This window comes from Homalodisca vitripennis, chromosome 2 (assembly GCF_021130785.1).
Source record: "Homalodisca vitripennis isolate AUS2020 chromosome 2, UT_GWSS_2.1, whole genome shotgun sequence".
Classification (NCBI taxonomy): domain Eukaryota; kingdom Metazoa; phylum Arthropoda; class Insecta; order Hemiptera; family Cicadellidae; genus Homalodisca; species Homalodisca vitripennis.
Window position 1 is genome coordinate 172295314 of NC_060208.1, and position 16270 is coordinate 172311583.

At 33.5% G+C, this 16270-nt stretch overlaps 1 protein-coding gene across 1 annotated transcript in view; it reads left to right on the forward strand.

Moving 5' to 3' along the window:
* LOC124355902 (enhancer of mRNA-decapping protein 3) overlaps positions 1 to 14335 on the forward strand; it is a 29488-nt gene extending 15153 nt beyond the window's left edge. Inside the window, exons 6-7 of the mRNA XM_046807055.1 lie at positions 584 to 825; positions 11011 to 14335. Coding sequence (XP_046663011.1) covers positions 584 to 825; positions 11011 to 11088 — 320 coding nt within the window. The 3' untranslated portion in view covers positions 11089 to 14335. The remainder of the gene's footprint in view (positions 1 to 583; positions 826 to 11010) is intronic.
* Positions 14336 to 16270: the final 1935 nt, after the last annotated feature.

The following is a 16270-nucleotide window of genomic DNA, read 5'->3' on the forward strand; positions in this document are numbered from 1 at the left end:
CTGAGTAAAGATTTTCTTTGCTGCTTCTTTTATAGCCATTTTGAAATTTGACCAAACTTCTTCTACTTGTCCTTCCCGGTCATTGTATTCAGGTTCTACTTCTTTTGTTTGTAGTGCAGCAAACCTATTACTCACCTCTATTTGGTACTCTACCACTTTGTGTCTCTCAAAGATTATCTTTCCTTCCACTTTATTTTTGTCCCTCTTTTCTATCTTTATTCTTTGTCTAATATTGGTTTTGACTAGATAGTGATCTGATCCTAGTTCTGCTCCTCTCAGGCTTCTAACTTGTGTAACAGCTCTAGCGTGCCTTGCATCCACCAAGACATGGTCAATCTGATTTTTTGTCAGTCCATCTGGTGAGGTCCAAGTTTGCTTATGTATGTTTTTACGGGGAAGTCGTGTGCTGGCTATTGAAAATTTTAATGCATCTGCAAAGCTTAATAGCCGTTCACCGTTGTCATTGGATTTTTCTGTTGTAGCTAATAGTTTATAATATATAAATTGTGTTTAATTTTTCCCAGTTTTATTTTTGTGCTTTAATATTTAAATTAAAATGTTCAGTAGATTCTTGTGTTTGCAGAACTGCCACCATCAGGAGTGGACTTGGTGGTCATAGCGTTAGCGGACGAGAGGACACAGAAAGTGCCACGTCATGTGGCCAACTGGGTGTCAGATAGTAAGAGTGTACTGTTGGCAGTCGATCCCCCGGCACACGGCACGCCTGGTATACCAGTCAAGTACTCTCTGGTGCCGTGCCTACCACTGGCGCACTCGCCGGACAACGGCAAGCTGTTCCTCGTTAATCTCACCATTCCGCACAAGGTAAATAATAATTACCAGTTTATAGGCAAGAAAATTATTATACATTAAGTATATTATTTTATATTTATTGCATAATAAATTAGCTATTAGCATTACAAACAAAAACTCTGAAAAGTAGTTCAATACAAGGTTTTGTTTAATATTTTAATAATTGTCCTCCAAAGTCATTAACAGTGGACTCGAGGTCTTCATCAGATTATAAAATCACATCAGAGTCCGAATCTAATATTAAAAATATAACGTCACTACCTTTAATAGAAGATTCTTGGAGTAATTGAAAATAATATTAAACTAGTTATACTTATTAATAGTACCGCATTTCCAATGTCACTTTATATTTTTGGATTAGGACTTTCAAACCTAAAGATTGAACTGTTAGGGGATACTACAAATAAACATTTACATAATGTTTGTTCCAAATAATATTAAAATATAATATTGTACAAAACACAAAGATTTGGAAATATTTTTAGCCAGTATACAAAATTTTGATGGTACTGAATAGATTTTTTTTAAGTGAGAAGGAAGAAGATGGAAGTTTCAATACAGCATTCTCTATTTATAATAAGTTTTCTTTAGTTCTATTTATAATCAATTATTTCTAAGTATACAGGCTTTGTGCTTTGGGAGAGCAGAGTCTTTCAAAGTCAAAATATCTTTATTACATCATCATCAAGATGAGAATGGTGTCACAGAGAATTTACAATACACAAGAACAATACAGGTCCAACCAGGTCAATACAATACAACAATACAATACGGGTTAATGATTGAAAAATTCATTTAAAGAGTAAAATGGGTGTTCTTGCAGCCACGTCTTGAGATATTGGCCAAACAGCTGCTTATTTATGCAACTAAAAAAACATCAAATCGAGTTGGTTTCATTCTTAGGTTAGATGTAAATTTTTAAAAAACCCTTAATGCAGCATCCTTTATATATAGAATTAGCTATGCACTTTACACACTGGGATTTTAGGTCAGATATTGGTATTGTTAGAATAGAATATGTGTAAAACAAACTCAACGGGATAGATATTGTTTCCCAGCACCACATTAATTTTACTTATAAATAGAATAAATTCACTTCACACAAATACAATAAGAATACACATCTATAGTAAGCACAATGGACACAGAAGGGATGGGTGGTTTGTTGAGACTGACAACGTAAATACATATATAACATAATAAATAAATGGGTAACGTAAGACAAATGGTATTAATTAATAAGCACACTAGCTTATACTTTATTTCATTTTAGATTAACTATTGTAGATTTTAAAAGACAGCATCTGCCGGTTGCATCACACTGTTTTGCCGGATATAACCTCAATAACTAATGGGTACTTTGTTACATGATTTTTAAATTTAAAATAAATTTTTAATTTAAGGTTTTTGATTACTGATTGCAAGAGCATTGTTTTTGTAATATCTTCTATTAATTTAAGATTGTTATTTTAGATAGTATGTGCTGATTCAATGTAGTGTTTAGTTATTGCAAAATTTTGTGTTCTTCCATATTTTGTGTGTGCAAATTTTTCTATAAATCTTGTTCTTATTTTTCTTTTTTTTCCAATTTAAAATTTATTACAATCATTTCATAAATGATTGATTCATTTTCATTTAAAATTATATCTTTAGGGATTTTTAATATTTGGGATTATTTATAGTTTGTTTAATGAGTAAAAGTGTTTTAAAAGGTTAATAAATTTCATTCAAGAAAGTCCCGTATGTTGTGCTCATAAATTCATGTATGTTTTCTTGAAGTGGGCGTAATGTTGTTGTAGCTCATTTAGTTTGTGAATGTTGAGTTCAGTTCCATTACACCTTCCGCTTAGTACAGTGTCTGAAATCTGATGCCGTCATAGACTTTATTTCTGGAATCTGGAGTTAACACCCGTCTGAAGAGATCTAAAAAATCAGCGATGAAGACATTGAAAATGACCGCCTTGCATCGTTTCAACATCAGAGACACCCAGACTACAAAGGAACTCAATCTGGTTATCCAGTAACTATCCTGTGCACAACACAGCTACAATTGTGCACCTGATGAGACAATCAGAATATCTATTCATCTAGATTGCACTTGGTTTTGTAGTCTGGGTACCTTGATATTGAAACAATATAAAGAGTTTGTTTTGAAGACAACCGACTCAATCTTCTCATATTTCTTATAAGCTTTATAAATCTTACCTTTCTTACTTTGATACAACTGACCTAGTGAACTCAGCCAAACACTCAATAAAAAGTTGAAATCTTTTTACCAATAGACATTTTGAGTTTTTGAAAATAAAAACACTGAAACCTCTCTGAAACCTTGTGGCATATACAGAATAGAGGTAAAATATTCTAGAATACTCTATACAAGGACCTGTAAATAGTGGTATCACAGTAGTTGCGCTAATATAACTATCAGAATCAGAATCTCTTTATTTACAAAATCACAAGGAAATGTAATGGCGTCAATTTTACAAAGTTTATGATCTTGAGGTTTCTTGCTTTACAGATCAAATCAAATCAAAAAATTCTTGAGTTTTATATATTGGTTGCTCTATCTATAGGAGCAACTGATTAAAGTCTGAAAAAACTGCCCAAGGATGAAATAAATGCCTGGACATGTAACACTTGTAAGAACTCAGCATCCTGCAATACTGCTCATACCAGCCCCAGAAACAATTTTTGTGGCCTTAGGGGAAGGAAAAGTACCCTACTTGAAAACACCAAGCCTACCAAGACACCAAAATAGAGACAAGGAAAATAGCACTGCTGCTCTCTCAGACCTGGAGCTGAGGCTGAGTAATATCCCAAATTGCAAGAAACTTTAGCTCAGGTTGAGAAGGAAAGAAACATGAACAAGATCTGAAAAATCTTTATGAAGAGCATGAGATAAGACAGTCCCTCCTATTCATTGAACAAGTTTCCAAAGAAAATCTCAGAATTGGAAAATATAATCCTTAACCATTATCAAACAAAATTAATTTTTCCAGAAACCAACCATAAAATTCTAAAAAGCCACAAAAACAAGAAACCCAAATCCACATAAACCCACAGTTTTCCGACCAACGAGACTTTTAAGCTCCTCACTAAAGTCGCAAGAGCTAATTCTATTAGAAAAGTGACTGGACAGTATGGAACACTCAGTCACACTACTTAAAGACCAATTGAGAGACAAAAGTCACAAGATGAAATGAGTCGACTTCATAGACCTAGAAACCCAAACTTACCACTTCTCGAAGCAGGAAAAGAAATAGTTTTGTAAAAACCATATCAGCGTCTCACTGCAAGTTGCTATATCGAGGCAAGCTCTTACAACTGCTAAAGAACTTTGCTTACAAGCCAAAGTAAATACATGAAACCAACAACACATTGAAACAAAACAGACGTATAATGTATCTTTTAACCACAAAAACCATTTCTTGGTAGAAGCACAGGTCCATCAACCCTCCACAAAAATAATAATCATCTTTACTGTAGTGTATTTAGTGTGAGAAGTACTAAGTTGGTAGGTATCCATAGTGATATTTAATGTCTGCACCAGTGATGTTGGCAGTATGTATTGTCAGGCGATGTAACATACGATGTGGTCTAAAATACCATACCTACTAAATAATTCCCTTAATTTCACAATCGTGTGAACAGCTGCCGTTGAAGCACCGGGCAACACCTCTGGCCACTTAGAGTACGCATCTTTTACCACCAAAAATAACTTGGACTGAAAAGGTCCAAAAAAAATCAATATGAATTCGAGACCAAACTCGTTCCGGAACATTCCAATGATGCAGGAAAGCCTTGGGCGGTTTTGCTCGTTCCTCCAAACAGGCTGCACAGCTGTTAGCTAGTTGTTCTATGTCCCGGTCGATATTAGGCCACCATACATATGCACGGGCTAATGCCTTCATGCGAACAATACCTATGTGTGAAGTATGCAATTCGTTCAGAATGTTTATTCTGAACCTTTTAGGTATTACCACCCTGTACCCCCACATTAGGATTCCCTTGCTCCAAGGTTAATTCCGACTGTCTAATTTCAAATGGCTTTAGATCTGGTTCAGTTACAATAGGCCAACCTAATTCTACATAAGGATATTACCTTTTTGATTCACTATCTACCATTGATTCTCTTTTTATGTCTACATAGCTTAATGGTATGTCATTTTCAGCTAAACACTGCAAATAGGTACCTATGACATTAATATTAAGGTCATCATCCGAGATTTCATCTTTAATCTCACTATTTTACAGGTAATCTAGATAAACCATCGGCATTGCCATGGTTTTGGGACTTAACATACACAATCTCATATTGGAAACCACTTAAAAACAAAGCGTATCGTTGTAACCTACTGGCTGCGAAAGCAGGTAACCCTTTCTTTGGTCCAAAAATAGCCACTAAAGGCTTATGATCAGTCTTTTAACAAAAACTGTGTACCATATAAATATTGACTAAAATTTCTTAACACCAAATACAATGCTTAATGCTTCCTTATCTATTTGTGAATAGTTTTTTCTCAGCGCTATTTAACACTCTACTTGCGAATGATATAGGTCTTATTCTGTACCGTCGTATTGAATCTGACTCAAAACTGATGCAATGCCATATGGACTAGCATCACTGGCTACCACTAGTGGTAATGCAGGATCATAATGCGCTAAAACTTCAGCAGAGATTAACTTTGCTTAATCTCTTGTAGTGCCTTCTTACATGCTAAATTAAATACAAAATCGGTATCCTTTCTTAACAACTGATACATTGGGGTTAAAATAGTGGATATCCTAGGAATGAAACGTGAATAGTAATTAACAAGACCAAGGAAGGCTTTAAGCTGTGTCACATTTTGAGGTTCAGGTGCCTTGACAATTGCTTCAACCTTACTAGGTGCGGTATGCAACCCTTGTTTACTGATAACAAAACCTAAATATTCTAAACTGTCACAGAAAAATTTACATTTGTTCTTGCTCCACTGTGAACCCATTGTCTTCAAGTCTTTGACACACTAGTCTAAGTCTATGCATGTGTTCCTCATTGTTTTTTACCTGTTACTAGAATGTCATCTAAAAATACAGTTACCCCCGGGATACCTTGTAATGTTCGTTCTATTATTCTCTGAATATTCCCGGTGCTGAACTGATACCAAAACATAGGCGATTGTAAGCATAACAATCCTTTGTGTGTGCTAATTGTACAATACGTTTGACTATCTACATCTAGTTTAAGCTGCTGATAAGCTGAAGATAAATCTATTTTAGAGAATTTTTCTCCGTTTTGTAGGCTGGCAAATATTTTCTTCAATTTTCGGTAACGGGTGTCGGTCTACCTCCAAGAAAGGATTTACAGTTATTTTATAATCCCCACAAATTCTTATTTTCCCATTAGCCTTAATAATTGGTACAATGGGAGTCCCCCATTCACTGGTATCTACTGGTGAAATAACGTTCTCTTGTTCTAGTCTAGTCAGCTCGGCTTCTACTTTTTTCTTTAAGTGTAAAAGGTAACGTCCTAGGTTTAAAGTATTTTGGTACTACATTTTTCTTTAACTTTAATTTAACTGGTGCACCCTTGAAACATCCCAACTTATCCGTAAATACATTTGGAAACTCATTGTACAGTAATTCTACTTGTTTGTTGTTGTTGACAACAGACGGATTGACAGATGTTTGTTTGTTACCTCTACAGGTGTGTTGTGGCTTCCACTGACAGGCGTGCATGCGTCTGCCGCGCTGCCGCCTGCAGTTGGCACAACCCCCACCATGCTCGTGCGATCAGCTGACTGTACATTGTTTACATTACTAGGCACTCTAACTGTTAAATCTAATGCTTGCATCCAATCACGCCCTAACAAGAGATTAGCCCCATTAGCTACGATGTATAAAGCTAATTGTTTCTCTTTACCTTTATGTTGTACATTGACCATAACCTTACCTAAAGGCCTGATCTTTTCATGTGTATATGAACTTAATACTAAGCTAGTTGGATACATGTTTATATTTCCTAACTTAGTCTTACAATCTTTTTCTGACATAACTGAAACACAAGCTCCACTATCGACTTCAAATACAATTTCCTTACTTTCCACTAATAACTGTACCGTTATTGGCTCAATTTTATTAATCTTAGTTTCTATTTCTTTAACCGTAAATAGATTGGAAATGTCATACACATCGTCATTGTTTTTATGTTTCCAGTGATTATCTGAACCGGACTCTGCTGATTCTTTACTTTCCTCTACATAGTGCTGCCTACCTTTATAAACATATTGCTTTTTATTGCTGTAAAACTGTTTCCCTTTAGCTGAAGGCTCCTTAGACCTATTTGTAAAAACATTTGGTTTGTTCTCATTAGGTTTGTTAACAAGATTTTTCGATCTACAAAACTCTTTCAAGGTGTCCCTTCTTTTACAATGATTACACGTGTACTCACGAAACCGACATTGCGATGCTGTGTGTGATCCTCGCTTGCCGCAACAATAGCAGGTGATGTCTCCCAGCGCCTTCCCGCCGTCCGATGACCGTCTCGCTGCGATGCTCGCCGCCTGTGTCCTTTTCGGTATCGACCCGCTGCGCTGGCATCCGGTGAATACGTCCTCCTGCAGTTGTCATCTGGGCCGCCCCCTTCTCAGCAAATTCCATTGCAGTAGCTAGTTGCACGGCTTTTCATAAGTGAGGTTCTCCTCCCCGAGAAGTCTTTTCTGTATCTGTTGGTCTCGCAGACCCGCGACTAATCTGTCCTTAAGTAGTCTGGCAATTTATCACCAAATTCACAATACTTAGATAACTGTTTTAAATGCACAATATAATCGCTAACCGTTTTCATGATCCAATTGATTCCGCCTACTAAATTTAAATCTTTCCGTGATAAAAGAAGGCTTGGAATTATGAAGAGCTGTTTTCAATTTATTTTTAATAGTTCTGACTGACCGTTCTGCCAAACCATTGGTTTCTGGGTGGTATGGTGGTGAAAACGTGTGTTTTTGATACCATTTGACATCAAAAAATTCTTTAAACTCTTGACTGGTAAAAGGTGGTCCGTTGTCGGACACTATGTGGTCTATGTGGATTGTAGTGTATTTAGTGTGAGAAGTACTAAGTTGGTAGGTATCCATAGTGATATTTAATGTCTGCACCAGTGATGTTGGCAGTATGTATTGTCAGGCGATGTAACATACGATGTGGTCTAAAAGAATAAAGAATGCTCATAGGCTGCTCTCCTGTGACGTCACATCACGCCACTACCCTACAACCAACGGTCCAAGCTGGCCAGCCAGCAGTCCACCCGGAGTCCACCACCAGACACCGTCATGTAACCTCCGCGGTCCCGTCCGTTCCTTACGAGCGGTCCTAGAGCAATGTTACTCTAAATGTGTAGTTTAATTAATCTTCCCGACCCATAGAGAGTACAGTGTCGACCCGCATACATTACATTTACTTAACCTAAAAAAAAATTAATAATGGGATTAATGAAGCCACCAGTTACAGCAATAAAGCTTGGAAGATGGAGAAACATATGAGGAATTCTTTGACAGACACATAGGAACAATTAGAAAACCCTGACAAGACATCTATGATTAATACAAATTTGCCGGATTTCATTAAAAAAATCCAATTACCACAGACTATTTTAGATCTGTCAACTTGAATGTCAAGCAAAATGAAACATTCCTAAACAAAGTTCTTCAAAAATTCCCTAAAGTACTAAAAAACTGTAGACAGCTTAAAATCCTACATCAAAATATAAACCACCTCCTAAGGAAGACAAATAGACTTAATGATTTACTGGAAACAAAAAACCCAACTTAGTTTTATTTATGGAACATTGTCTTCGAAGTGAGGAGCTAACTAGTACCAGAATCAACAACTACACTCTTGTAGGACGTTTCTCAAGAGAAGTTTACAACAACAACAAAAAACGGTGTGGCCGTTTATGTGAATGGCAGCCTTGAAATTAAAGTAGAAAATATAGAAGTTACAGACAACACAATTTTAAAAGTCTGTGAACTCTCCTTGTTCTGCAGTAACTTTGGTAAAACTCAAAAATACCTTTTAGGAGTGTACAGACGTTCAAACAGTAGTCTAAAGATAGCCCTTGATGCCTTGTCTACAAGACATCGGACCTGATACCAACACACAAATGTCCTGTTGTTATGGGGGACATAAATGTAGATGATTTAACCGATAATATGAGTAATAAGTAATTTTAAAACATGCTGGCTATCCACAGCATACAAAGGCTATGCCTCCCAACCTGAGTCACACAAAGTACTTCACCTTTTATTGAATTTATATGCACTAACCTTCACAACGATGATATCAAGACAGAAATCATAACACAGTTCCCAGATCTGCCATTTGTACTTGCAAACTCAAAATAAAGTACTCCCAATCTCAACAAAAAGCCATCTGGAATGTAATCAACTATGAGAAATCCAGAAACGGGGAGTATTCAACCCCCATAGAGTTGGTAATAGATAAAAAGTTGATAAAAAAATCCTTTCCTGGTAGCACAGCATCTAAATAACCATTTCAGTACAGCTGCAGATAACACCCAGAGTCACTACACAGTACCAATTTAGTAACAGAACCATTTGAACTCCAAACTTTGCCTGAATTCATTTTAAATCCAACCACAAAATCATAAATATCAAAAATTACAATCTGGCCTAAAATCAAAACCATCTTTTGGATTGGACGAGATCTCCTCAAAACTATGTTAACAATGCAAAGAGGAGATCACATCCCTGTTAACACCCATCATCAACCTATCCTGTAAAGAAGGTATTTTCCCAAAAGCTCTGAAATCATCCAAGATAATTCCAAAATTTCAAAAGGACTTACAACCTCAATAGAAAACTACAGACTCTCATCAATCTTACCTACAATATCCAAAGTAGTTGAAAAGGCAACGCATGACCGAATAATGTCATCTTATTAAGAACAACATCCTCAGTAGACAACAACATGACTTCCTAAAGGGAAGGTCAACTATCACAGCTCTGATTAATTGAGTAAATTATCAATCTGATGGAGAAAGGAGCATCTGTTACTGGGTTTCTCTTAGATTTCAGTAAGGCATTTGAAACTTTAGACTACTCTCTACTGTTAAACAAAATGAAGTGTATGGGAAGTAAAGGCAAAGCTGCAAGCTATCTGGCAGGAAGAACACAAATAGTTGAACTGACATACACCAAAATACACAATACCTATATAGCAAGGTTACCTTTGCTCCCAATCAATAAATATGTGTACCCCCAAGTCTCAGTGATAGGACCAACCTTTTTATCATGCTGACCAACGACCTGCTTAGATATCTTCAAGAATACAGACAAGCAATTATGTACACAGACGACACTTCATTCTTAGGTGCTGAAAAATAGAAAAATATTAGAAATGCAATCTTATATTACATACAAAATGGCTAATCAGTATTGTTAAAAAATTATCTTTTAATTAATGAGAAAAATACTCAACAATTACATTTTTAAAACAGAACCACTGACCTGCCTTAGCTACCAGACATTGAATGAGAAAGTTAAGCAAAATATCTCTGAGTTATTGACAGCAAACTCATTTGGGCATCACATGGAGACAACCTTTGTGGAAAATTAAATACCAGCCTGTATGCACTCAAAAACTCCTGTGACGTTGAAACAGCAAAAGTAGCATACCACTCATTATTTGAGTAGAATATTTGGTATGGACTTATAGTATGCAGAAACTCCTTTGCCAGGGATGTAGGCCGAGTTAATCAAGACTCAAATTATATTTTAGCTTTTTTAACCATTTATTTAAAACTGTTGCGGCAATTACTCTTCTCAAAGAATATGTAAATAAAGAGGTTTGTCTATTGGTCTAGTTGAGTTTCTTCGTCACTGACTTTTTGGATCTCTTCTGACTGATGTTGACTTCAGATTCTAGGAGTCCAGTCTGTAATGGTGTCAGATTTCAGATGCTACTCTAAGCGGAAGGTTAAATGAAGCTGAACTCAACATTCACATTGAATTAACCCTTCCAAGATAGCAATTTTTTTATGTTGTTTCATTCTTTCTTGTAATTTTTAACTGAGAGAAATGGTCTGTAAATAACATTGGCTTTGAAATAATCCTTAAATGATGAGTTTTATAGTTCTAGTATTTGTAATACTTATGTGTTGATTTAATTGGTATATCCTTATTGTTTGTTTTATTTTTCAAGGTTTTCACCCAGCTTAGTATCCGCTATCGATCACCTTTTGGGCCAAAGTTTGTGATTCCGCTTCACTCTAAGGACTGAGGTCCACAAACTCTGACAGCTGGCCTCTACAGGAGCTGGGTGTAAAGTTGAGATGTTAGGCTACAGACATAGATACCTTATTTGATATTGATAGAGTTAGATTAGTGTAAGTATGGATTTATTTAAGACTCCTTTGATAAGGAGAGGTAATATATTTTATTGACAATGTGTCTTGTGCGTTGTGACATTTTAACTGCAGGTGGATGATATTTTGTACAATTTCTCATTATTATTAAAAGCAGCTCATAGTTTTAGTGTATTTCAAATTTATTTATATTTATAATTAAGATGTAAAACAAGTGATCTTTCCTATATTTGGATGTTTAGTGAGTGTCTTTGATGTTGAAATATCACTGATTTCATATATTTGTAAGTACTCAATGTAATTTTTTTGTTAATTTTTGAACACCATTGTTTTGTTAATATTAGTACTTTTAAGGTTTGTGGCTCGTAAAAATAGTTTATATGTTGTGTATAATTTAATATATTTTGAGGATTGCATTGTTATTAACGATATTCAGAGTATATTATATTTTTTATACTGTTGTGAAAGGAAAACTGAAAGAATGTTTCTCTATTTTGGTGAAACTTTGTTATTAAAGTTCCTATGGAATCAATTGCCTAAACTCTGTAAATTATTTACTGTGTATGTTATAATAAGGTTTTGCATGATTTTGTTAAACCCTTTTGGTTCAATGATTATAATCATAACAAATGTTATTAAGTGTCATCTTGAGCATTTGCTTACAAAATGCCATGTCCAGTTTATAAAAAATATATGTTTAAGAAATAATTTACTGTAATTTTATGTTGTATTTTTTAATTTAGTCATTATTGATTTATTTTTTGGTTGAACTTTATATAAATATAACCTATTTTACAATTCTGTTTATTTGATAAAATGTTACTTAATTAATAAAGAGGCACATGCAAATGCAGTAATTGTAGTCTGTTACATATGATATATTAATGTGACTAATCATCAGACAACATAGAAAATCATACAAACTGAATAGATTTGTATAATTTTTAAATTTTATATTTTAAATATTGCAGTATATATAAACTAAAATTAGGAAAATAATTCTCTTATGTATTTTTTTCTGTATGGATTAGAGTACCACAGTGATATTTTTATAACTGGTAAATTTTTGATTTACATCATATTTATTTTCTTCTGATTGTTAAACATAAACAATAATGAATGAAGTGATATACAGGATAGAATACAGAAAGATGTCTGGCATTATCACTATTTTAATAACGGCTCATTTTTCACTGGTACATGTTTTTTCCAAACACTAATGAATGTTATTGAAAGAGTATCTGACATTCATGCAGTTGTTCAAAACATTGAAAAACTCTTATATATAAATAAAGAAACCATTGGATTGCTACCTTAGCATTTCTCGCACAGACAGTTAAGACCACCATCAATTAATTTTTCTAAAAAGAAAATGGAAAAAAATATCATCATTGTGGCTCTCTCAAGAATTCAGAATTATATTTATTAATAATCCGTCAAGATTACAAAAGATTAATAAAGGAGGGTTTTTGTAAGAAGAGTTCAACATACATTAGGCAAGATTTGTTTTATTTTTGCATGTTTCTTAATATTTTAAGCAGTTAAAAATGTAGTAGTTTTAAATTATTTAATTATCACATAAACAGTAGAAAATAATACTTCAAACCTGACTGGAACTCGTAGCACTGAATTAAGATCTCAATGTATACTAAAAGATTTGTATGTCATTTATATGTATATTACATTATACATGTATAAATAACGAATAATCTGATCTCACCTTAAAATGTACAAATGTTGCCTCAAAAATGGTTTGTTTATCTGATATTAATCATATCAATCAATGCAATTTATGAGTGTTAACACAACATAAACAACCTAAAACTCGTGAGGGTCATTAAATGTGACTTGCCAAGTTGAGGGACAGGACGTCGTAATAAATCAACAACCTGGCCAACTAGAGGCAGAGAACAGCCATGGTCACCAATGTGGCCGGGCAATATGAGAGGCCAATCATTTGAATTGGATGCCGATCTCAAAGGGTTAATACTACTTGAATGTACTAGTTACTGTTTTTATATATAAAGCATGTACAATATTACATAGCTAAACTATTTATTCATTATGATATGATTCATATTTTCAAGTACAGTTTTAACAAAAGGCTAATAAAAAAAAACAATAATATTATGTTTTTTTATACTAATCCCAGGTAGGTAATGATGACACAGTCAAAATGAATTAAACTTCAATATTTTTCTACTTAGCTGAGAACGCATTATTTATTAAATAATGTATATTTTATACCAAATTTTGAATTTTAAGATTTTTTAGTTTTACATTGTGAATGAATATTTAAACTTCAAATTCACTTAGAACACGCTAAAATTGCAGAGTGGTCAGAGTCAAACATTTGTGTAAGGTAAAACATAACAGGTGTCACGATGTATCAAAAGTATATAATGCTGAGTAGTGTACTTGTACAAGTATTGATTGGCAACATTGTTTTCTTGATATAATGTTCAGTGTAGTTTTTATGTTTGGTGTAAAATTTTGCACAAAATCATATTAAATATTTATAATAAACAAAAAAATTAAAACAAAAATATATTTAATGTGGCAAACATTGTTGTATTATTTTAAAACATTAAGAGTAAAAAAATATGACATGTTTTGTGATAAGTAAAATAATAATAATCCAGAATTTGGTAAAAAGTAACAAAATCTATTTATTTATGCTTTTAATAAACTACACGTGTTTGTAAGACTATAAACACTTACATTTCATTATGATGCCATTATTCAGGCAAAAAACAAAAGGAAACTGATAACATTATTTATTACTTAATGCCATAAAATTTTGAGGTGATGCGTTTCTTTCACGGATATTATTAAGTTACTGTCCAAGATTTGCGTCTTAATAAGATTTTGTTCAGCCGTCCAAAAATAACACAACTGGTCCAGGTAGAGGGTACAGTTAGTATTTTGAATTGACAGTTGCTTTGTAAATGGCTGTGTTATTAGGTTATGTTGAGCTAGAAGTAAGGTTTTAATAATAACATATGATGACCACAATGTAAAGTATTTTTATTTAGCAAATGAAAATTTGTTTGTTAGAGTAATGAAATGAGAAATTAAAAAAAAAAAACTAATAAACAGATTTCTTGTACATATTAGGAATTCTTTGTGAAGTATGGTTATTAAAATACTTGTCATCAATCAGTAGAATTTACATTTGTTACCCGTTTTTGTTCACACAAACCTGTTTGAATTAGAGTAAAAGCTTTCAAACTAGTAAACCAATTTAGACATTTGGTTAAATTAGAAATATTGACTTATCAAGTCATAAAATTAGAGTAGTATGGTATGTGAATATTTCTGAATTTTTAGCATAAGTATATAGTACTCCACTAGGATCTAAAATAATACAATGTTTCTGAGAGCATGTGTTTAGTACTGTATAGCAGTTTAAGCAGTATCCAGTGGTATTTGTTATAGCCGAGCATGATAGATCTGGTTGAATGTAATTTTCATAACAACTTAAAGCTGCAAAGACAGTAAGAAAATGGGAATATAACTTAGAGAATATAGATATAATTTGAAATTCCAATATTAAATATATTAATTTTTTTCAACCATCTTTGATTCTTAGGCAAGTCACTCAGTTATGATTACTTTTCAATTTTCAAATGAATTTGGCAACAACTGCCATACTACCCATGATTTTGACCAAGCCATCCAGCTCGAACCTTGTCCAGCGCTTGTGCACAACTTGCTCTTTTTTCTTCAGTCCAAAGCTAACTTAATGACGTTACTTGTGTCATTCGCTTCATCAACCCTTTAACGGCATAAGCGAGTTAGTTTGCAAGCATTGAAATCTATTTAACACTCAAAGTGAGTAATCCCACAAACTAAATTTTAAAATATCAGGGGTCATATTAGTTGTCGAACTTTGCTGCTAGATGGTTAGGCAATTCAATTTTGCTATCTAACCGCCGTCTGCTAACTTGCAAACTAAGTTCTTTAGTGATGAATTTCTAAGTATTTTTTGGAAAATCTACTTGAACCACGATTGGATTAGTGTTATACCTTTTTTGGCTGTTGGAGGTAGGAATTGTAAATTCCTACTTCTTGTACAGAGAAACACACACACACACACACACACAAAACTTGATAAAGCTTATAGACATGTACTGATATTCCGGCATTACACTCTGAAATTTGTTCTGAGGTTTACAATTCTATGGAGGTTTATTTTGTAAACAACTAGAAAAAACTCTTTTTACTATTTTTCAACATTTGCAATTCTCTACTTTTCACATAATTTTTGTTCATGTATAATTTTGGAAACATAATGTTTTATCAAAATAACGTTTATAGATTTCATAATTTTATACTGGTACTTGTAATGTAAAAAATGACATATTGTTAAAAAAATTCCCTAACAAAGCATTAAACAGTTTTCAATTTGATAAATAAATCAACTATTCAAATAAATTAAATAATGGCTTTATATTAAAAAAAAAAATAGAAATCAAAGTATTCTGTAATTTGGAAGTAGGGCAAAATGGCTATAAAAGAATTTGGCGTTCAAAGGGTTAAATGTGGTGAGTTGGTAACTTAATTTCATACAAGTGTGTCATTTATTTAGTTCTATGTTTATCGATTTGTAGGGTTCTTCCTAGTTATTGAATATTTGTAAAACATTGAATGTGGCCAATTCTCTTGGTTGGTTGAAAATTAGATAGCATTGTGTACAAAAACCAGGTTTGAGAGTGATTACTAAAGTTATGGATTTTATGAAAGCTGAAGCTGATGAGTTTGTAATAGATTTTAAGGTAGTGTGTGAAAGAGTTCAATGTACATCAAAAGGAACACATATAACAAGTGTGACAAAAAGAAAAATATAAAAGATGGTGTTCCATTGTCGTTTAATATTCCAAGCATAAAAGAAAGCACTCAAAACACAGAATTAGGTCTAGAAAAGTTGGATCTGAGTGTGATTAGATGCATTATGAAAAATTGTTATTTGGTGGAAATGTCTTCTGAGGAAGGGTGTCTGCACCAGTCTCCTATCTCCTGTAAACAGCGTACCCCATTCTAATGTATTTTATAATCAACTGTGTATGATAAAACTTTGCTCAATTCGAATAAAAA